The sequence below is a fragment of the Anolis carolinensis genome, chromosome 5 (genome assembly GCF_035594765.1).
Source record: "Anolis carolinensis isolate JA03-04 chromosome 5, rAnoCar3.1.pri, whole genome shotgun sequence".
In the NCBI taxonomy this organism is placed as follows: domain Eukaryota; kingdom Metazoa; phylum Chordata; class Lepidosauria; order Squamata; family Dactyloidae; genus Anolis; species Anolis carolinensis.
Genome location: NC_085845.1, coordinates 163846074 through 163870549, shown reverse-complemented (window position 1 = coordinate 163870549; position 24476 = coordinate 163846074). Strand labels below are relative to the sequence as shown.

Below are 24476 nucleotides of genomic sequence, written 5' to 3'. Positions count from 1 at the left end.
AAGCATCTATCACTTAAGCTGTTCATCTTCCTATTTTTATAATACCATGTTATATGTGTCAAAGAGGTTTTCTTGGTTTTGGCTATTTTGGACAATATTTGAGAACTCTGTGTTGAATGAATAGTCAAACTGATAACTATTTTTAGATAAAGGATCATTGGATTTGTTTTCAAAGGCTTTTAAAGCCGGAATCACTGGATTCCTGTGAGTTTTCCGGGCTATATAGCCATGTTCCAGAAGCATTCTCTCCTGATGTTTCACTCACATCCAGGATTCATCCAGGCAGGAAGCAGCTAGGCTTTGAAGCTGAAAGGCCATGCAGTGTTAATCAAGGTGGCCAGTTGCAGCATTCACACTGACCTCAAACAGACAAGAGTTCCTTCTCCCACCCTAAACTTTCCATAGATATATAAATCCCACTTGTCTAATTTCCAACAGACCTCACAATCTCTGAGGATCCTGCCATAGATGTAAGCAAAACATCAAGAGATGGCAGAGTAGGCTTTCAAGTACGCTCTAGCCCGTGCTTGATCAGATTTGCTTCAAGTTCTCCACCAACACAGTACTTCTATCTAGAAGGAATGAGGAGACACAGCAAACTCATGGTGAATGCATGTGGCATAATAATAGCAGTTTAGTCTTAGTTTAACTGTATGGCTTTCATGCCCTTTTTCTAGCAAAAAAATTTAAATTCCTCATAAATCCTAGGATTCTATAGGATGGAACCATAACAGGCCAAATGGTATGTAACTGCTATAACATGCAGTGTGGATACACTATGGAGAAAAAAAGCTATTAAAAGTCTGCAATAGAGTGTTTATTCAGGTAGTTTCTATATTGGTTGTCAGATACTGGAGATGGTGTAAATTATTTTTTCTATTGAAAACATGTTCAATATGTCAATAGTCATACCAATATCCTCTGTACAATATATATAGCGCCCATGTGTATATAATTAAATTCAAAGTATGCCATGAGTCAGTTGAACTTACATCCCATTGATTTGAAGTAGGAGCTAATTAATATCTGGTCCAAATATATTTTAGTGGTATTACTTCACCATAGCAGAGATACCCAGGTTCACAGATTAAAAATATCTTAATTGGATCAACTGGTATTTTTTCTCCCTTCCAACTAGCTGCCATTTCTGTTCCTTCATAGGCCTATTCAACAAGTCTCTGTCTTCCTTCGCCTGCCTACAGTCTTTGCATTCTACAACTCTAAGACGTTTTTCTCCCCCTTCATCCACTAAGGCTACCATTAGCTCTGTCCAACCTAGTGCTTTGATTATTTCTGCTTTTTCTCTTCTTCTCTTTCCTGTTATCTTCATTCATTCCTTGTTTTTCCTTCTTCATCCTGATGCTATACAGGCTTTCTCCTGTTCACCATCCTCCCTCTCCATTACCAGGAAACATACCCTTCTGCTTTCTCTTAACTTATGAAAGAGTGCGGGAGGCATGGAGAGGAAGCAGCTGTTACTCCCAGCATGTTGTTTTCCCCACCATGTTCCTGGACCACATGGAGTGCCCTAAAGCCCTCCGAGAAATGAATGTGCCTGGGCTCATTGCACTTTTCCTCGCTGTTGCTTAGGGAAGTTTGACATCTTCTGACAAATGTATTGCAGATAACTACTTTCTCTTAATCAACATTAATTAATTCATGAAAAATCCATACAACCAAAGCATGCATCCCCTGACTGTCCCCACTGTATGTATACACTATTTCAAGTATCAACATTTCATGGTCTTGGAGCTTTGGTAGAGACTCAAAACACCTTTACAGCCACACTGCATTTTCCTTTTCCCTTTGTAATTCCTCACCAAATTCTGTCTCAGTTGTGTTTCTTTTCCCACTGCTCATTCAGACTGCTTCTGCTCACTCTCTTCTCATCTTACTAGGCAGAAGACTCTTTCCTCACCATGTTTTCACTATATGAAGAGTTTGACAATCCCACAGGGAAATATAAAGTGTGGAATATCCCAAAGGAATAAATGTCCCATCCTGACTGCACCTTTGTCCCTAAGGGAAGTTAACGGAATTTGCCACTTTGTGCAAAAGTTGGTACATCAAACCAGAGATGGATTTTACTTAACTAAAATGGATTAATTCTTTTTAAAAACAAAATAACTCAAAGGTACACACACACTATGGTCCATTCAGTATATGTGCCAGGTTTCAGGGATCTAGTTTTAGATCTTGGAACCTATACAAAGTTCAGACAGCGAAACAGATAATTATTTCTTCTTCTTCTAGAATCTTGTTTTGCATTTATTTATTTGGCCAGTGTTACTTTCCCTTTTTCCTTAGGAAGGTTAGCAAACACGTTTTTCATTTCATTGTCTCAATGAATCTGATACCATTCAAGAAAACATGTCTGCTTTTTAGCTTTTGCTTTACTCTGTATGGTATACCCCATGATTTGGAAGTGTGTGTATATAAAAATAAATATATAACATCTATCTTTGGTAACATGCATCCAGCAAAAAACTAAAATGAGCATTGCCTATGCTTTTCATCCATGCTTCTCTGTCTGCAAGGGAAAGTAAACTCAGCACAACCACGTGAAACTGTTGACCTCAATTCCTTAATTCCTGAATACAACATCACTGCAGTTTGGAATGTTGTCTGCAGCATTTCATGAAACTATAAATGATTCTATCACATACGGACAGTGCACAAATGAGTCATTTGTTTATTATTAGAAAGGTATCCAGCTTTTCCCATTTCACTGTAATCTGATAGAAAATAATTCTTCGTATGCGGATTTTAACTGCAGAAAAAACTATGAGGCTATGGTAATTGAAAGGGAAAAATAGCGCTCTATATATATATATATATATATATATATATAATGTATTGATATTTGCAACATGAGAAAATGGTCAATTAACTTCAGCAAGAAGAGAAGTATTCTTAGAGCCACACAAACTTCAATATTTCTGGTTACACCATCCAAAAATGAAAACAGAACCTTTGTTTACATTTTGCTTGCAAAGGAAGATTTGCTATAAATTATTAGTCCACTATTTTTGCTTATTAGGAAGAATGGTGTCAGGCACCCATAACAGATAATGCAAACCAATGTGACGTTGAAGAACATGGCGGTTACCCAACTGACATGAGTTTGTTGTCGAAGGCTTTCATGGTCAGGATCACAGGGTTGTTGTATGTCTTTCGGGCTGTGTGGCCGTGTTCTAGAAGTATTCTCTCCTGACGTTTCGCCCACATGACAAAGGACTCTTGCCACACCCTGGACTCTACACAGATATATATTCTTTCCTTTCCTTACTTAGTTTATCCATACCTCACAACCTCTGAGGATGCCTGCCATAGATGTGGGCGAAACGTCAGGAGAGAATACTTCTAGAACATGGCCACACAGCCCGAAAGACATACAACAACCCTGACATGAGTTTGTTGATTCCGTTTCAGCTGGACAACAAACAATATCCAGATCATTCTCATCACATGCATAAATAAATATCCTGATATTTCTGCAAGAATAATTTCATTTCTGCCAAATGTGCAAAATAGAATGCACACAAATCATGTATGTTGCACTTGATGTGACCTGTGCATCATGCCTCATTGACAGAGAATCTAGCTAGCCCACTCTCTCTCCCTGACACACCAGATGCCTCAGCTCCACAATGTTATTCCAAGCTGATCTCTGGTGTAATATTGATATAGTTTCTGGGGACAGCGCAGTGAAGCAGTGTGTGTCCTGAGTCAACTGTTAGCAAATTAGATTGAGGGATAAGAGGCAGCTCCAGATGTGCCCTAACAGTTTCATCAGCACACATCTGTTGTCAGTGTTTACATTGCTGGCATTGTAAAATGTGATCATATTTAGCAAAATGTCTGGATGGGTCTGTTCAGTACTTGTTAAAATGACTTACAGGAAACAGCATAGGTGCTTTGTGTGTCTTCAAGTCAGGTATTCAAGTGTTCAGGCAGGCTTTGCAATTGTCTCCTTTTGAGGTGAAAGAGTGTGGCTTGCCCAAGGTCACCCAAGGTGTTTCCGTGTCTGAGCAGTATCTACAGTATTGCAGTATCTCTCGGTCACTATTATATGCCACTGCTGGGCTAAATGCATCTTTGAAATACTTGCAGTAGCAGTGTGTTTGTGATCCTGCTGTCAAAGGAATGCTAATCTGGAAACTCCCTGTGGGTAGATGGCTATCTCCTATATCAGTGTTTCTCAACCTATAGCTCCCCAGATGTTTTGGCCTTCAACTCCCAGAAATCCTAACAGCTGGTAAACTGGCTGGGATTTCTGGAAGTTGTAGGCCAAAAAACCTGGAGACCCACAGATTGAGAACCACTGTGCTATATGGTGAAATCTTCAGTCCCTCTCTCTACTCACTTCTGCCTGAAGAACAAAACAGCTTTTGAGGCAAGGCCAGGCAAACTGGTCAAGGAGTCAGCTCCCTAGGAATGACACTCTGTTAACGTATACTTTTCATGTAAATGAAAAACGATAGTTATGTGAAATTGTAATGCTGTAAAGGAAACAAAACTCATCAACACATGAATTAAAATATAACATTATGCTTAAATTATTATATGGGTGACTTTTATACACCCATCTAAGGACCTCATCACACTAGAGCTTGGATTCATCTTAAATCCATTTTAGGGATGGAGCTTTAAACAGCGCAGCCAGACAGGTCCTGGGCCTCACCAAATTACAAACCCCTGAATTCTGCAGGAGGCAGAAACCAGATTTAAAGTGGATTCATGCTCTAGTGCAGGCACAGGCAAACTAAGGCCCGGGGGCCGGATGCGGCCCCTTGGGCGCTTAACTCAGGCTCTCCTCATTTTCCCTGTCCTCTTAGCATAAGGATGGGGGAGGAAGGCACACAGCAGCTGAGAGCCCTCTGGGGTGCTCTCAGCCACCATGTGTCTCACCCTCCAGTCCAAAGATCGGAGGAGGAGGATTGGGGGCCGTCACCACATGCCTTGTTTTCCTCCTGGCATAAGGATGGGGCAAGCAGCCCCATCCTTATGCCAGGAGGATAACCCATGGTTGACCTGGGCCTTGCCCCACCCTCTCCAGGCCTTGTCTTCTCCCAGACCCTCCCCGGCCCAGCCCGGCCCATCCAGGGTGAGCCCAGCTGCCCTCCCTCCCAGCCTGGCCCTCCTGGCCAGGTCCACAATGAGGCCCCAAGGCAAAAAAGTCTGCCCATGCCTGTTCTAATGTGATGGGACAGTAAGGAAGGTGTTCCAAAGGCTGATTAAAAAGGAACTCTTCCCACCTGAAGTGTAGAGTGTAACACTGCAAAGAATCTCATAGGCAGATTTTTAAATATGAGAAAGACTATCCTTTAAACTCCATGGCATCACACAAAGTCTGTAAGAGTTAGATTTATTTTTAACTTCAACTTTCAGAATCCTTCAGCCAGTATTACAGTACTTTAACTGCGCCATGCCACCCTTTCTCATCTGTGCCCTATTTTCAGCAGCATTTTTCTCCACCTTTCTTAAAGGCTTCTAGGGTAATGGCAAATAGAGCCTCCACTCAACCTTTAGCTATATTCAACAGTGTTGGTAAATATCCATTTTTTAAATCAACCCTGGGGCAATTATCTGAATCACTGTTTACTCTGATGTTTATCTATCCATTATAACCATTATCTGATGCCTTTGAATAAAGAGAGTGGATATCCACAAGTTCAATATCATTTTTAGTGGTTGTCAGCTTCTGTGAAATGATGTCTATATAATGAACTTTGCAGCACAAAATTTAGACTGTTTTAATCTCCTAGACACATAACTATTTTAGTGGTGGACTATTTTATTTTTTGCTATTGAATTTACTTTTATTTTCTTATTTTTATTGGCAGAGTATTGATTTGGTTTTGATTCTACATACTCTTCTTATAATTCCTTTTTTAAAAAAATTCTTGACTTTAGTCTAAAACTCTAGTAGATACATAAATGGCGTTCCTAGTTTCACATGATACACATTTTGTACCTTAAGCATGAAGTTTTGTTCTTCTTTCTTAAGTGACTTCTTTTAATGTCATTTTCCCCAGAGTGAAACTGAACTCTCACACATTTTCCCAGTTGCCTTTTTATATCGTTTTCAGAGCACGTCAAGGAAGTCACAGAGCTTAGGGAGTGATTTGCCTCTGTCAGAAGGAGATGTGCCATCATTTCAGATAGGAAGGGAACAGAAAGATTAGAATAACCTTTATTCAGACTTACGTTTTGATATATACAATATTTTCAGAAAATATTTATATTGAGATGAATAAATATTATTTAAAATTGTAGCCAAACAGATCCACAATCTTTAGAACTACGTATATTTTGCTTTGTAACATTTACTGATTAGATTTCATGTAGTCATAACATAGTTAGCACACAATATTTGTTTCACATTTGCACTGAGTCAGGGGTTTAATTGCTTTAGGAAATGAGTGGCCACGCAAGGCTTTGTTCCATTCTGTTTGTTGAAAATGTTACAGTAAAAATATCAGAGATGATACATATGAGAAAGTTCTAATAATGAAGAGCCAGGATAGATATTTTGACTTTGCATTTTGTAGGTTGTTACTCTTGTCTAAGGTTGAAATATTCAAGTCTCAACTCTAGCCAACCTCATTTGTATATCAAGATTATAATATGTGTATGATGTGAATTATACCGTGTGCTGTCGCATGCAAAAACACTAATTTCAGAGTTTCATCATAAAACTCAAACTGGGGTGGGTGGGGGTGGATTAAAGTGGGGCCCTTACAATCACTGGACTTAGGGGATCAGAAGTGCCAAACAAGTGGGAGGAAATTAATCAAACTGCCAATGTTTCACTTATTGGCCAAACACAATAAAAGGCAAATGCAAGTTTGTTTCCCATAGTACAGCTAGATGGAATTATAATAATGAAATAAATAAATTCTAATTATTCTGATATTTAATTCTTTCTAGTGATGATACTATCAATCTCTGATTAGTCAAGAGTCTAGCAAACATGTAAAGAAAGCAGTTTCTTCAAAATGTCTCCCATGTTATCTACTAGATTACCGTACGTGAAATGAACCACAATGGAAAACGTTGTGTATGTATATGTGCCTTCATGTTGCCTGTTGACAAGTTTCCCATGGACTTTATAGGGTTTTCTTAGGGCAGAAAAACTCAGAGGTGGTTTTGTCAGTTCCTTCCTCTGATTGAACTGCATTGTGTGGTCAGTGTAGATGGGGCCTGAAATACAGTTTGCAGCACCTGATATTTGTGAGGGTCTCCTATCCAGATAATAACCAGTAATAACCCTGCTTAGCTTCTAAGACAAAGTATAGCTGTGGTGCCTTTTTTCAGAATGCCTGGAGGACTTTGTTCTGTGGTGAGGTTTTTGGTATTCTGTGGCTAGTTATAGGGCTACAGCGAGATACCTCTCCAATATTTTCTAGCTTCTACTGGTCACTAAATAACTACTAAGGGTCAAGCTCTCACTGGGCAAAGCTGAGTCCTGCAGGAGTTTTGGCTGTTGTTGTAAGAGAGAGGTGCTTAATTTCTTCTTTGTCAATGGTGAAAAAGAGAGGTAATTAAAGAAGACCTAACCTTCAATCATGGCTGCACATGTCACTAAAAGAATGTCAGCCATATATTTACAATCCTAGTAACAATTGCCATGCACATGGTATAGAACATGCACATCATAAAAGATTCATGCCAAGTCACCTTTCATATTTGAAGATGTTTGAAATGCATGCTCATCTGAGCATATGCTTTTAAAAATGTACAGTATAACCCTTCCTATTCATAGATTCATTGTCAACAGTTTCGCTTCCCATAGTCCAAAGAATATTCCCAACCCAGAAGTGTTTGTGGGTCTCTCCAGGTCCTCCAGTGGGATTCTTTGATACTTCTTAGGGTTGCTATTCTCCATGGTTTCAGGTATCCAAGGAGAGGGATATCTTGGAACATATTCCCTGCAGATATGTCGTAGTGTAATTCATTGTGTAAATAATCTCAACCTCCCCAAAATAATACTTTTGAAAACTTATTTTGTTGGTTAGTTTTTCATCACTTTTTTGAAAATATATTTAGTATTGAGAAGAAAATGGAATAAAACTTGAACATTCTATTCAGTTTCCTTAGATATAATTTTAGAAGTAAATAGAAGATGGTAACTAGAAAGTAACTAGGAGGGAGCCCCTGGTGGCACAGTGGGTTAAACGGCTGAGCTCCTGAACTTGCTGACCAAAAGGTCGGCGGTTCAAATCCGGGGAATAGGGTGAACTCCTGCTTTTAGCTCCAGCTTCTGCCGACCTAGCAGTTTGAAAACATGCAAATGTGAGTAGATAAATAGGTATTGCTGTGGCAGGAAGGTAATGGTGCTCCATGCAGTCATGCTGGCTACATGACCTTGGAGTTGTCTGGACAACACCGGCTGTTTAGCTTAGAAATGGAGATGAACACCAACCCCCAGAGTTGGACATGACTAGACTTATTTCCAGTATTAGTTATATCAAGGAGGCAGCTGTTGTCCTCTTTTCTTATATTACTTTTGAAATATGACATTGCCACAGCAACTTATTACCACAAGGTAGGTAGCTATGTTACATGCTTTGCCTCCAATTTTTGATCCTGATACAGTAATGTTTACACAGCATGAACTGGTGTATGCACAAGCAAATGTATTGTATATTGTATAATACATGAGCAGGTGTAATTAATCAAAGGTAATGGTTCTCAACTTGTGGTTCCCCAAACATTTTGGCCTTCAACTCCCAGAAATCCTAAGAGCTGGTAAACTGGGAGTTGTAAGCCAAAACACCGGGAGACCCACAGGTTGGGAACCACTGATCTAAGGGATTTACCTTTTGCTTAGATTAACACTCTTTGATAGTTTGTTCCTTGCTATTGTAATTAAACATCTATTTAATAGTGTTTATCTCCACTATGGCATCATGTTATCGTACTTATTGAGTCCAATGTACAAAGTACAAAGTATCAAACACTTTGTAAATTGGACACTGTGCCTTAAAAGCTGTGAACCTTCTCTTTTGCTTGAAGACCATTCTGCATTTTAAAGGTATTTAATCTAGTTGCTTTTATAACTAAGAGATTTTTTAAATACTTTCAGTATTGGAAATGGTACTCTCTTTTCATGGGCAGATTGGACTGTTGGATCTCTTATTTTCTTAATGTTCTTAACATGGGCAGATTGGACTTTTGGATCTCTTATTTTCTTAATGTTCTTAACATGGGCAGATTGGACTATTGGATCTCTTATTTTCTTAATGTTCTTAACATGGGCAGATTGGACTATTGGATCGCATATTTTCTTAACGTTTCCTCTTGGCAACCAGATAACACTATGGATCAAACGTAACCAAGAATGTACAAGTAGCCTGTTGGATTATGGAATTACATGTACCATATTCTTGTCAAATATATCAGATTTAATGGGCTTTGAGAAATCTTTGTCATGCTTTGTTGTGATAAATTGAATTATTCTTAGATATCATAGAAAATTACTTCAGCTGTGGGTGTGTATTAAGTGACAGTTGGCTAGTATTTCTGATGTGGGTGAGGTTGATAGTAACAGATGAAATTGTTAAAAGTGCCAGTTGAATTGTGGAAAGAGATGTCAATTAAATAAACATTGCATGCGCTGCTGAATTGACAAGCAGAATTTTATGTTGGCTTGAAAACTAGTGCCAGTTGGTCAGTAAAATGGTTACAAATAGTTTATTTGGAAAAATTATGATATAATCAGTTTGTGTAGCAAATGTTACTAAATAAAGACTGGGCTTTTTATGTGGATGACATTTTTATGTTGAGTACTTTGTGTAAGTGAATAACAGCTGTGTGAGGGATATTGCTAAGCTACTTGAATGCCTCATTATTTACTGTTCTGAAGTAAAGTCATGCCACAATTTGTTTTTGTTACCTATGCATTTATAATAGCATTTCACACAGGTGGATAAGCAGAACACTATGTTCCTGATCTGATTTCTGCAACAAATACATATACAGTACTCCTCAATATTTGTCATGTTATTCAGTCACAACATTTTTGCTGCTTTAAAGTCATAGAAAACTACAAAGGCTCTCTGTTTCTGCTTGGGAGATTTTGCAAAGAAAATTATAGCTCATTCATTTTCAATATTTCATTTTTTGTAGGTGGAAAGACATGACATGAACACTCTCAGCTTGCCTCTTACTATTCGCCGTGGAGGTTCGGACACCAATCTCAACTTTGATGTTCCGGATGGTGTGTTTGAATTTCACAAAGTAAAACTCAGTGCCGACAGTTTGAAGCAAAAGATCCTGAAAGTTACAGAACAGATCAAAATAGAGCAATCGGCCCGAGATGGGAATGTGGCGGAGTACTTGAAGTTAGTGAACAGTGCAGATAAACAGCAAGCAGGGCGAATCAAGCAGGTCTTTGAAAAGAAGAACCAAAAATCTGCCCATTCTATATCCCAGTTGCAGAAGAAACTAGAACAGTATCACAGAAAGCTAAAGGAAATAGAACAAAATGGTTCTTCTAAAACTACCAAGGATACTTCCAAGGATAGTCTGAAGGACATTCAACACACTTTAAAAGAGGCCCATGGAAAGCCCCGTACTGCCGGCCATGGCAATGAGAGCAGCAAAACGGGTGTTCCAGGTGTCTCTTTGACACCACCAGTGTTTGTCTTCAGCAAATCCAGGGAGTTCGCAAACCTGATCCGGAATAAATTTGGTAGTGCTGACAATATTTCTCACCTTAAAAGCAGCCTAGATGATTTCAGGCCTGAACCTACTTCAAGGGCTTATGGTGGCAGTGCCACCATAGTGAACAAGCCAAAGTACACCAGCGATGATGAGTGCTCAAGTGGAACATCTGCCTCTGCAGATAGTAACGGAAACCAATCCTTTGGCCACAGTGGAGCAAATACTTTGGACAGCCATGGAAAGTTTTCCATGCTCTTGGAAGAACTGCGGGAGATAAAGGAAACACAATCCCAATTAGCAGAAGACATTGAAAGTTTAAAAGTACAGTTCAAAAGAGACTATGGCTTCATTTCTCAAACATTGCAAGAGGAACGATACAGGTATGCCATTTTGCGATTACATTTTGCACAGACTGGTAAGAATATAGGTTGAAACAATTTAACAGTGAGAAAGTGTTACTGATGTGATTGATCCCCATTCTTGACAACAACTAACATTGTGATGTACTGCAGTTTTCACGTTTGTTTTTCCCTGGGCTTAGACAATAAAACCTAGGTGGCATCATAAAGGGAAGGGAGGTCAGGAAAGAATTACGAGGAAGCTAAGGATGTGACCAAAGTGATGTTTATGCTCATGGCATTTTGCTCTGAGCTGACAGTGACTGGGAGCAAGGTAGGATAAGGGGCAGGAGCTGGAACTTACCATTTGTCCCTAGTGCCTGATAGTTGCATATATTTTTGTCTTTCTATGAAAACATATGAGGAAAGCCAAGCCAGAGTCCAGGCTGCTCCAGAAACGCCTCCATTTTTCCTTCTGCCCATTACACCAAATAGCACTCTCCATCTTCCTCCATTCCCACCTTCCTAGCTCCCAGGAACATGGTGGGTGCACCTACTAAGAGGATTCCTGGCCACTGTCTTTTCAGACCATCAGAAATCAGGGAGGGGTGTGTGCATGAGGAAATGGGAGAAAACCTCTTTGCTGGACCCTTCCTATTCATGCATAGCTGAAAACCCTTTCCTGCTTGGCTTAAAGTGGCCATCTTGGTCCGGGGGCACCTAGCTGACTTTCTTGTCCACCGTCATTCCCTGCTCATTGTACACGTCTGATGCTACAAACAGAAGCTACTTCCAATACCTTTTCGCTAGGGTTTGAATTTTTTCTTAGTGACTTTGATTACAGCGAAGGAAGACCCATTGAAGAAAGGAAAGAAAAGGAGACTGCGTGGAAATTCCAAAAGAGTTTTGCTCTCATGACTTGGTTTCTGTTGAAATACTTCATCATACTCTATGTGTTTACCCCAAATTTGATAATATAAGGATAAGTAAGGTAAAGGTAAAGGTTTCCCCTGACGTTAAGTCCAGTTGTGAATGACTGGGGGTTTGTGCTCATCTCCATTTCTAAGCCGAAGAGCCGGCATTGTCCATAGACCTCTCCAGGTCATGTGGCTGCATGACTGCATGGAGCACCGTTACCTTCCCGCCAGAGCAGTATCTACTCACATTTGCATGTTTTCGAACTGCTAGGTTGGCAAAAGCTGGGGCTAACAACGGGCGCTCATTCTGCTCCCGGGATTTGAACCTGGGACCTTTTGGTCTGCAAGTTCAGCAACTCAGTGCTTTAACACACTGTGCCACAAGGGGCCTCAATATAAGGATGAAATACAGGAGTTCATTTTTTTTCACAGTGTTCTCTATGGCAATGGTGCTATAAAATTCCATATCTTCTGATTATTTAGTGAGACTGTTGCAAATTTTATCCTTGAGATTAGTAACTTTAAGGTATGTTTTCTTTTTATCTGTGTCTTCCTCTTGTAATACCTGCGTTATGATTTTGTTGTTATAGGCCAGTAAAGGCGGTATGTCTGAAACATCTAACACTTCGCTGGTATATATTTTTCTATAAGTTGCATTCACATAAACTAAACTAAGTTACCAGTTTTCTCATGAAGTAGATTCCAAGGAACAGTTTTATTATGAAGTATCCTTTTCTCCAACATGCATGTTCCATTTTTGGCAGTGGTCCACCCCCTGTAGCATATATGCCCACTCCAGGAGACTAAGATATTCTATGGAGCAAGATTTTGCCATCACGGAATATTACAAGGGGCAGGAAAGGTGAAAAAAAATCCAATTATATTGATGTTGGATACAGAAGAACATCACTGATGTACACTGCTTTTAGTATAGTAGTATCAAACAATCAAACAGAATGGTGCTGTGACTCATCTCTCATCTCTTGCTTGTCTGGAGTAATTTGACAACAGAGGAACAAATAGTATGATTTTGGCTTTCAGTCATAGGAGTCCATTGTGTCTGGTAATGTCTGTTGCATTGATTCTGGACAGATAGATGTCTAATGGCCAGATTAGACATCTGGCCATTGTGTCCTCCACCCTTGTCTTTTCTCAGTGTCTCCATCAAATCGTAACATTTGTAAGTAATACTAGAAACTGCTTTTCTGTCCCCTATTTTTACTGTTCAGACACATGTGCAAAGGAGATTGGTCATTGTTGTTTTTTTTTTAACCACGAGGCGAACACACATGTTATTAGCTTAATGTATAAGGGGGTGTTATCAGTATCTGAATATGTTGGCACAGCTCTACACAAGAACTAGAAAAATATTAATCTAAAACAGAATTACTTCCAAAAATTCTAACACATACAACATGCATGCAAGTTTTCAGTTCAGAATTTCAACCTAGGGAAAGTCTAATTATTATAATAAAGAAAGGTGATGACAAGCTATGAATGAAAATGTCTACACTTTTAATTAGATTTCCTATGAAAGATTAAGATACCTTTTTGTTGTTGTCAAAGGTATGAGCGATTAGAAGACCAGCTGAATGATTTAACAGACCTTCATCAGCATGAGACTGCCAACTTGAAACAAGAATTAGCGAGTATTGAAGAAAAAGTTGCGTATCAAGCCTATGAACGCTCACGGGATGTTCAGGTATTAAATTTATAAGTCAAATAGTGGATTGTTTGTGTTTTCAACAGATATTGTTTCCTGGGGATAGATATCAGGACCCCGGGGCCTCAATTAATTGAATTCTAATTTAAGAAAGGCTTTGTGTATTTCAAGATGCATGGGCCTCGTGCTTCTCCTTGTAATTTCTCCAGCATATTTGAAACAGAACCTTTCCTTTTCCCCTTCAGAAATAACTGGCATATTAATCTTTTGCAGAGATCTTGTGACACATTATAGAGTAACACATTTTGTCTAGAATTCTGTTAGAGACATAAGTTTCCCTTATGGATGTTCCTATTTTGTCCTGGTGTTCCCTTCATTCCTATACAGAATATAAAGCCACCATTGATCTATTGAAAGGCCTCTGAAGCTGCCCCACAAGGCCATTCTGTGCTTCATAGTGGATTTATATTAGTGCGGAAATCCACTGGGTCCTTTAGGGATCTCAATATGGCTATGACAAGGTTGCACTAGCTAAAGGGAAGTAGCCAGAAGCTTCTCTGAGCATGAACGCACCTGCAAAGTATGAAATAGCCATGTGGAGAAGTTTTAGGAGCTTTCCAGTAAGAGCCTATTAGTCCCACATACATATATTTACACTGTGTTGTGGAGGATGCAGGGTTGAGAAGTTATTATTGCATGATTTCCATGAATCCACATCATCTGATGGATGTACAGTATTGTCCTAAATGACAGCTATTATCCTTAGTTCGATTGCTAGTCCCAACTAGAGTCAACATACTGAATGATATGTCAGCAAGTAAACAGTGAATTACATATGAATTCCACTGGTTCAAAAGATATATTCTTACTGGGATTGGTAACTAGGTTTGGGCCATAGGCAGTGGTTCACGAAGGAAAAGTGGTAGTTGTATGATGTTGTAAGTAGTGAGTTTAGAGCAGTGGTTCTCAACCTGTGAGTCCCTAGGTATTTTGGCATACAATTCCTAGAAATCACAGCCAGTTTACCAGCTGTTAGGATTTCTGGGAGTTGAAGGCCAAGACATCTAGGGGCCCACAGGTTGAAAACCACTGGTAGAGGAAACACTATATTCAATTGAGCCATGTAACAATGTCTATTTTTTAACATTTCTGTGTAAGTACATCATTGATCCATAAGCATCTATTCAGAAACCAGTGGGAAATATTTCATTATTTTAAGACATATGTAAGTGCTCTTCAAATTGTCATTCTTAAGGAAAAAGAGCTCAAGATTGCAGCATGAAACACCTTAAATAAATTTCTTTTAGAGGCCCTACATCTTATACTTTTTTCAGAGTCCCTATAACTTAAGCACATTAAAAAAACCTTAGCTTTTCATGTAATATCAACTGTGCTATGTAAGAATATAAATGTTATCATCTAATAATTAAACTCAATTGATTATTCCTCCCAGGGTAAAACTTAACACTGAACAATTGGTGCAATTACTCTGATCTAAACAAGGATCAGCAATTGGATTTAAGCAATTACTGCTTTTTATTGGGTATCACTGAATTAATCTTCGTACTTTTACTTTAGTTCTCTCTGACCTCAACATTAAGATAACTCTTCATATAATTGAGGAAGTGGACTCTAGTCTACAAAAAACTCTACCGTAATATTTACGTTAGCCATTAAAATCCCAGAAGATTCTTTATCAGTTCAAAGAAATTGTGTCTCCATGCCTGTCCTGAACATCTCACATCCACAATTGCCTATGATGGATCTATAGAGTTGCAAATGCACTGCTCCTGTAACATCAGAATAACTCCCAGGTTCTCTAGAAGGCGACTAAAATGATCAAAGGTCTGGAGAACAAGCCCTATGAGGAGCGACTTAAAGAACTGGTTATGTTTAACCTGCAGAAAAGAAGGAGACATGATGGCCATGTATAAATATTTGAGGGAAAGTCATAGGGAGGAGGGAGCAAACTTGTTTTCTGATACCCTGGAGACTAGGACGCGGAACAATGGCTTTAAACTATAGGAAAGGAATTCCACCTGAACATTAGGAAGAACTTCCTCACTGTGAGAGCTGTTCAGCAGTGGAACTCTCTGCCCCGGAGTGTGGTTGAGGCTCCTTCTTTGGAAGCTTTTAAGCAGAGGATGGATGGCCATCTGTCGGGGTTTCTTTGAATGCGATTTTCCTGCTTCTTGGCAGGGGGTTGGACTGGAGGTCTCTTCCAACTCTATATTCTATGGGAAATATTATAGACTTCCTCACAAGCTCTTGTGGGAATGAAGCAAGATAAATATTTCAAAGCACATGCAAGTGTTGTATAAATCACTGTTCACTTAGCTTTTAATCAACTGCCTGTCATAACGAGTACAGTTTTCATATTCTAAAGGAATTGAGACATCATGTATATCTGATGTATTTGCAACACTGGCTATCATTATTAACCAACTGTAAATTGGTTTTTGAAGTTGATTTATGCCTATCATGAGAGTGACCCTCATAAATTAGAACAGGGATGAATGAAATGGAAGATTTGTTTTCATCCTTTTTCTCTTCCTGGCCTTCTTTTCTCATATTTTCTGTCCATAGGAAGCACTTGAATCTTGCCAGACGCGGGTTTCTAAGCTGGAACTCCATCAACAAGAACAGCAAGCCCTGCAGTCCGAGACTGTGAATGCCAAAGTCCTGCTGGGGAAATGCATAAATGTCGTCTTGGCTTTCATGACTGTCATCCTTGTGTGCGTCTCCACCATAGCAAAGTTTATTTCTCCTATGATGAGGAGCCGTTTTCACATTATGGGCACTTTTTTTGCTGTAACTCTTCTTGCGATTTTATGCAAGAACTGGGATCACATTGTCTGTGCCATCGAAAAGATGATCATACCAAGATGAATCTGCAGCTCCAGAACATTCATTTTAAAAGAAGAAGAAATACTTCTGAACACACTACCAAATCTTCAATTTTGCATTTTCACTTCAGACTCAATTAAGATATTTTTTTCTTTTTCTTGGTATAGATATGATCATTCCTGTCAATTCCTGTTATATGGAATGAGGTGAAGCTGTCATGAACTAGATCTTTCAATCTTTTTGCCTTAATCCGGTGAACTTTTCTACACTATGGATCTCCAATTGGTTAAATATTGAATGCATAATATTAACTAGACTTGGGTTTAAGGGAGGTATCACAGAAGGAAATGACTGACAATGATCCTAGCTGAGACACTAAGTTTCAATAAAGGATTAAATCATCCAACCTTTAAAAAATAACTAGTCTTTCCTTATGACCCATGTGCAAAACATTTTCCTGCGATGTGCACATTTTAGGTAATGCAAACTACATTTCCTGTTTCCTAATGACCAACATTCATAAGTTAGAAATTGTGATGTAACTGAATAACTACTGGCATTGGCCCAATAGCCAGTAGTATACGTAACCCTTTCTAGATTTTTTCCCTTATAAATTAGTGAATGTATTCAAATCTGGTTTTGTCATAACAAAATCAGAGTTGTTACATTAGAACTTTAATAAAAAATACACACATATATAACTGGCATGCCTATTTAATAAATTAGGATATGTCAAGCATACAGCTTTCCCTAAAGATCCACAAATAGGAATTCTTTTTTTCCAGAGGCAAAAACACATAGGAAAAGCTCTTCATGTTCCTTGAGAAACTACAGATATATTAATTGGCAAGAGAATGTTTTAAAAGCACTATGAGCCAATAGCTCGCTATGAAGAACAAACTGAATTGAACAGAATACATTTTTGTCTTCTGTTCTTGTTTTTCATGTTCATTTTGAACTCTCAACTTTGAGAGTTCAAAATTTTTGTCCTCTGCTTGAATTCCTTCTATTTAGTATATTGACTTCATCTTCTTTTTCTCTTCCCCATCTGTCCACCTCTGTTGAGGCTGTCTAGTGCTGTTCTCTTGCTAATGTCTAGCTGTAGCAGGACAGTTTTCTAAAATTAGTGTGTTTCAGCATACAGTAACACCGCTATCACTGTGAAGTTTATACTGAAATGAAACTTCATGTAAGGAAAAAAAATCCCTGTATGAGATAGTTGAATAAATTCAGTAAGGAATTTAAAAATTGGGAAACACAGTAGGTGTTTATGGGTTTGTTTATAAAAAGTGAAAGGGATCTACTTATTTATTTTTCAATGCTAGTTACATAAATATATCAAAGCACCTTTCCTTAAATATTAACTGACTTAAATTGATGAATCAATGTATTGTTGCACATTTGCTGTTAATTACAGTGGGATGTATATTGGAGAAATTCTGGTTAATTGCACTTGTAGGGCACTTTTAGTTCAGGCTCGTCCTTGTTGTTTATGAATACAACATGCAGAAGACTACTACTATACTATTACTGACTCATTATAGCAGTGGTTCCCAGATGTTTTGACCTTCAAACTCCTAGAAATCGTAACAGCTGGTAAACTGGCTGGCATTTCTGGGAGTTGTAGGCCAAAACACCTAGGAACCCACAGATTGAGAACCACTTCACTATAGGAAAAAAAACCCATATATCTTGCAAGGAATAGAGTAGAGTTTGGTTAGCTGTCTGAGGATGCTTCAGGAAGGTGTTTGGTAACACATGGCAAATCTATTCCCACGATTTGGGTGGAAGGCAGATACCTTATTTTGATGACAATTCCCACAATAACCAAAAAAAGGTAACTTTTCCAGGCTCTGGTTCTTCTTTATGTTTTTTTTTCCAATAAGAAAAAGGATAAGAGAGACTTTGGCACAACATGGCAGGGTTACATACAACAAATAATGATAATATACAATGACCACCTCTAAAGGTCTGTATTTGAAGCGAGGTGACCACAGGATAAAGCCATGCCTAGAAGCATTTTTACTGATAGGAAAAGATGCGGGTTGTGTCTTATAAGGCTGATGTTCTGATGCAAGCTTAGCACAAGACTGTGCAATTCTCCCGAGGAAAGCCTGGAATCTGGAAAGCCCCTTGAGGCTTGACCTAATTTCAGGAGCTAGCCATTTATATATAATAGGAACATTGTTGGTGATGTAAATAGCGGTAAAGTATTGCACTTTAAAATGAATTGAAACAGTCTGTGCAATTTTGGAAGAGCAGACTTAGTCTTGTTTATAGAAAAATAAATAAAACTAGACTATATTAAGCATTGTCAGCTATTTCAGTAATCCAGTGAAGGAAGTGGAGCCAACTGGCAAGGAGTTTTACAACCTTCTAAAGTTAGCTATTCATTTAACCTCATGAATCTCGGCTGAACCTCTCCAGATATGTTGCACCAATCTATCATTCCCTTAACTGAGTCTTAATTGGTTGCATATTTTGCACTGGAAGCCAAGAACTTTTAAAGACTCAGGTGTGTTCCCGATTCTACACTTAAGTCTTCCAAAGTTATCAAGCTCTCCGTTCATTTCTTGTTTCATTTGGCAATTTTTGCACATTATATTGGGTGTTTAGCTCCTATAAGTTCTCTTAAGCATAATTTGAATACATTATTTCGACAATCAATTGTTCTCAAAAAGATGAATTGTTTTTAGAGTGCCATTGCTTGAGCATTAATGCATCACTGCAAGGGAATGTGAGCAGTTGTTTGAGAAGTGATGTGGAAATTGAACTCAGACATCCTTTCCTTTCAGAGGATTTCCCTTGTTTTGGTTCCAAGGTCTTGTGACGCAGTCTTGGGACATCTTGCTTTTCCTTTGATTAAACAGTGTTTTCCCATTTTTATTTACATGAATGCTCTTAACACTCACAATAGGGTTGTTCCAGACACGCAGCCAGCAAATATACTCCAGACTTTCCCTCTGTTTGCATAAGGCACTTTACTCTTTTAAAAACTACTTTTCTATCACTGAAAATCCACCCTGTCATGAAGTGTGTAATTTTGACTCTAACTTAACAACTATTTGAAAGCAAAGAAATTCTATCACATACAATACTAACATATTCTCTTAATATATCATGCAAGTATTAATGGTAGTTTCTTTATAAATCTCTTCTATTTCACATGAATGCAGTTTGGCCTTCTGGAAACAGGAGGCAGGAGAAATGTTGCAGAAAATGTGGAACATATTTTTGGTGGTTTTGGGAGGAATCCCCCCCACAACACATGTATATTGTTGCCTATTTCTAATACTGTGATGCAATCCTTTGAATTCTCTTGCTATACCACCATATATTTTAGTGGGGCTTAAGCTGTGGTCTTGCACAGGGCATTTGAAAAATTAATAGATTGTATGATACTACTTGAAGCTGCACAACAAGTGCTCTCCAGTGGGGATTTTCCTAGACACATGGACATAGAAATAATTGCAAATGCTACCCCTGAAGATGACAAATGTTTTGTCAGAACTGTTTGTTTCCTTCAAACTTTGTATTAGCCTGCTTCAGCCTAGTGTACTCCAGATGTGTTGGAGGGATTCCCAGAAAGTATATCCTCCCTTTCCCTCTCTTTCATATTAGTAGGAGCATAATTGCATACCACCTGTCTGAAGATATGTGCCAGCTGTAACATTAATATGCCTGCAGGATATCAAATTAGTTATTTTATAACTAATTTGGGGAGGAGTCATGTGGTCCTCCAGAGGTTTTTCGATTACATATCCCAGCAGTCCTGGACAGTACAGCCAATGGTGAGGAGTGAGTGCGAGGAACTACAGTTAAACAACATCAAGAAGGTTGTAAGATTCTACCCTTGCTTTAGATTAACACATTTCTTCAATTTTGCTCTTCAATCCTTTCTTGGTTCTGTATCAAATAGCTGACTAAAATCTGCCAACCATGTCAGCATCTGCCAAATGAGAGAGCAGAAATCATTTCCCAAGAAATGTATTTTTTTGTTTTTGTTTCGGATCTTTGACTCAGGAGAAATTAACTGTCCATATCTGCCCAGTGTAATTTGGTGTACTGCCAATGTTTCTGTATCAGCTGGAACAGGCTGCCATTTTATGCAAGTGAATGATTAGCACTACTAGATAATCAAGCAGCAGAAGTCAGCAATGTTGAACAGAAGCAGCATGCTAAGAGCATTCTAATTCAAAAACAACACAGATCATGTCATAACAAATAAACAGTATGTATAACAAAAGACTTTGGAAGCCAGCATGGTTTGAGCATTGAACTACAACTCTTGAGACCAGAATTTGAATTCCCATTAATAGGCCATGGAAATCCAATGAGTGACATCTCAGTTTCAAAGAAAGGGAAAGGCAAATAATCTCTGAACAAATTGTGGCATGAAAACCCAGTGACTTAGGGTGGACATAAGTCAGAAACCAATGAAAGACGTACAACAGTGAACAAAATAATATGGATTTTACTAACTTGTCTGTATGCTCAAATATCACAGCACTTAATGGGATTGCTTACACTTGTTCCAAAAATGTTAGTTCAGGATATGTCAGCGCAGTTCACAGAAACCTTGGCTGCAGAACAATTAATAGCTGCATTTTGGACATCAGTTTATTGCAATAGCTATAGATAAACTCAGAGGGTGACAATTTGAAGCCAATGCTGAACTTTCCAAAGGTAGGGCAAGGAATCTCGGCAGCAAGAAGGAAAGGTTCCCAAAGCAATGGCTTCATAGTGGGAGAAATACATCAGTTGCTAGGTTTTCAGTTTTGTAACAGAAAAATGTGAAATAAAGATTCTTGTAATATTCACACTCAAGTGCAGGTCATGAGGAAGAGCTTTGGGCAGCTGGAGCCAATAGAAGCCTGCAGAATTAAAGCAGTTTCACAATACATTAACTGCCATGGCTCAAGGCAGTGAGATTCTGGTATTTGTAATTTTGTGAGATATTTACCCTTCTCTATCAGATAGCAATCTACAGAACCCAGGATTCCATAGGATAGAGCCAGAACATTTAAAGTGATGTCAACCAGCTATAATTCTCTAAAGGTAAGAAGCATGTCCGCCTGAAGAGAAAGAGCAGAAAACTTTAGGCCCTGGTACCGTTAAAGGAACTAATGCCTTTGGCTACATATTAAATATTAACAAGTAATATTGCTGGAAAGATGTGATGCTCAGTTTCAAAACTGTACTGTAAAACTAATGATTCCCCTTAAACCAAAGCAATAGAATATAATAAACCACTTTTATTTCAATTGACTTAAGTGGGAATAAACAGCCTGAAAATGAAGCACTTTGATTTATACCAAATCCTCAGTACGGTAGGTTTTAAGGAAATTCTAATGATGTTGCTGGTATGTGGTTCTTTTCGCCACTATAGCTTATGCTGGCTTATGAATTGGGTTTTCAAAAAAGAAAAAAAGAAACCTAATTAGTCAAGCAGAAAAATCGTAACACTATAAAATAACGCCATATTATTGACCCTTGTTCATTTTAATTCAAGCATGGAAAAGTTACTTTGAGTACTATAGCTCCCATAACCACTGCTTGAGAAATAAAAAAATATAAATCTCCATGCTCTGATTTAGTATCACCAGCTATACAATTCATAGTTGCTTGACAGCAAAAGCAAGTTTTTCCATGTACTGCAGCCAATTCTGAGGAACCAAAGTAAAAGGTCTCTATCCTCTCTCCAAATTCAGACTGCACTCACTTAAAATATTAGCACTTTCCCCCCACTTTTTAGATCACCTTTGTGTTTACTTTGTGATGTGATCTTTTGAATGCTTGTTTTCACAAATGTTGCATGTGTTTGCAGTCATATACTCTTTGTATGTGTATGTGTGAAATTGCTCATAAGGTTTGAGGATGAATAGCTCAAGACTTGAAATTGTTGCACAATTGTTCCCCAGCAGAATCACTCGATGAACAATAGCTTGTTGATTGACTTCTTCGTTTCATTACTCCATTGTTGGTTTTGGCCTTATATGGTGTCTTAGTCATGGAACTCAGTGGTGCTTGTTCTTTATCAGAGTCTCAATTACAGTTGTTATTGTGCTTCAGTACTAAACATGTTTATACACAGGTTTGACACATCAGACAACTACAATTAAAATTTTATGTACAAGTCACTTCATCTTATGGCTGGTGTTTAATTCCTTCTTCGAAAAAGAATCTTCATAGAAAGCATATTGAACCATTATGTCTGCCTAGTTTTTAATGAAATTTGTAGATCGGGGATGTGCAAAGTAGAAGTAAGCAGATAGCATGTTTACATATAACTTAACTCTGCATTAAAACAAGATTATTTATTTCAGGAATAATGCGGCGGAATTTCTGAAATCCTCGTGAAACGTTTCCTGACATAGAAATTACTGTACAAATCCAGATTTCATGATATTCAAATCACTGTACAAATCCAGATCTTGATTTAATTGTAGCATATGAATTTTGAAGACATTGTATATACTGTTAGCATGATGACTGATTGAACTGTCTTGCAAAATGTTAATTTATTGCATATATTTGGTGAATTAAGTTGTGCTCTGGCTGTCCTTGCTTCTCTCCTTCTTGTCTCTCTTTTTTTGGAAAGCAATGGCTCTCAGGCACTGTGGGAAAGTCTGTTTAAAAGTCTACTGAACAGTCCATTTGCACTGAATGGAAAACATGTCTTGATATGTGTAACATAAATTGTAACCAGACCACTTTCATTTTGTGTTTGTGAAAATATAAATGTATGAGCATATTTTACTGTACTCTGTACATTTCATACAGTCATGACTGTCCCAAGCAGCCACAGATTTTTTAAAAATAAATTTTACAAATTGGTATTATGTTGAGTTTTTAAAAGCATCTCCTGTACAGACTGATTCGCCAATAATGGATGATCAGAGGGTATTTTCCCTTGTTTTTTATTTTCATAACCGAGAAAGGGAGAAAAATCAGACATTGTGAAAAATATCCATCCAGGGGAAAAAATTAGCATACAGTGCCTTGGGTTGTTGCATTCAGTGTACTGAATGGGTAAAATTAAACGTAATCCTATCATTTTGCCTTTTCATTACATGTTTATATACATACACCCTATATATCTATGTAGCCAAACTGTTTGTATAACCAAGACATTTAGTAATGTAACATACTGTATATGCACAATATGGACGGTGGCTTCTAGCTTCTCTTTTACTAAAACTACGTGCATCCTTTGCTTTATGATCATTTGTTTTTTGATAATCCACTGTTTGAACTGATCTAAATTATAGTCCTATACCACACTTTTGAGCCCTAGTCCACTCTTTCAACCACAGTTTGCTTTCCCTCCTCTGTCTACTAAGCACTCAGATTGTTTTCTAAGGCTGGATTTACTTGCCATGTAGTACAGTTTGGAACTGCATTATATAGTCAGTGGAAATCCATATAATACAGTTCAAAGAATCGTCTACACTGACCAAACATAGGTTGGCCACTGTCTACTCAGCTGACTGTTTTTAATCTTCTCAGTCAACTCAGGGCCATCTAGTGTTCGGTTTTTCATTTGCATGCTATGAAAAAGCATTGGGTTGGTTTGCCTTTGCAACCATTTCCTCTTTTTAACACTTGGTCTCAAACCCATCAAATAAGCTGGAAATAGCTGTAACTTTGCCTTCACCGAGGTCTTTATTTTGTAGTAGAGTGATCAGCTATGACAATCAACAGAACATCACACTTTATTTATTTTGTGTCAAAAGCATTACATAACAAATACATTTTAAAAATGATGAAAAAAATAGAGGAAATCACAAACAACTAAATAGTTTTAGACCAAAAGCGGGCAACAGCAACCGCATTGTCCGTAGCTTTAAGCAACTCCTCCTCTGTACATGAGGCAGGACATTGTGGGCAAGCATACATATGCGGAGTTGTTTGTTCTGCTCCACAGTCACACAAGGTGGAGGATTCCTCCAGGTAGTGCCACCTTGCCAAGTTGTCTTTAGATCTGCCCACTCCGCTTCTGAGTCTGTTCAGGGACTTAGAATCATAGAATCATAGAAT

At 38.3% G+C, this 24476-nt stretch overlaps 1 protein-coding gene across 3 annotated transcripts in view; it reads left to right on the top strand.

The window, feature by feature from the left end:
- Nucleotides 1-23273, top strand: part of tmcc3 (transmembrane and coiled-coil domain family 3) — a 132964-nt gene extending 109691 nt beyond the window's left edge. For all 3 annotated transcript variants that reach the window (XM_008110859.3, XM_008110860.3, XM_062980948.1), the window contains exons 2-4: nucleotides 10135-11051; nucleotides 13493-13628; nucleotides 16176-23273. In XM_008110859.3, the coding sequence (XP_008109066.2) occupies nucleotides 10135-11051; nucleotides 13493-13628; nucleotides 16176-16478 (1356 nt within the window). In that variant the 3' untranslated portion in view covers nucleotides 16479-23273. The remainder of the gene's footprint in view (nucleotides 1-10134; nucleotides 11052-13492; nucleotides 13629-16175) is intronic.
- Nucleotides 23274-24476: the final 1203 nt, after the last annotated feature.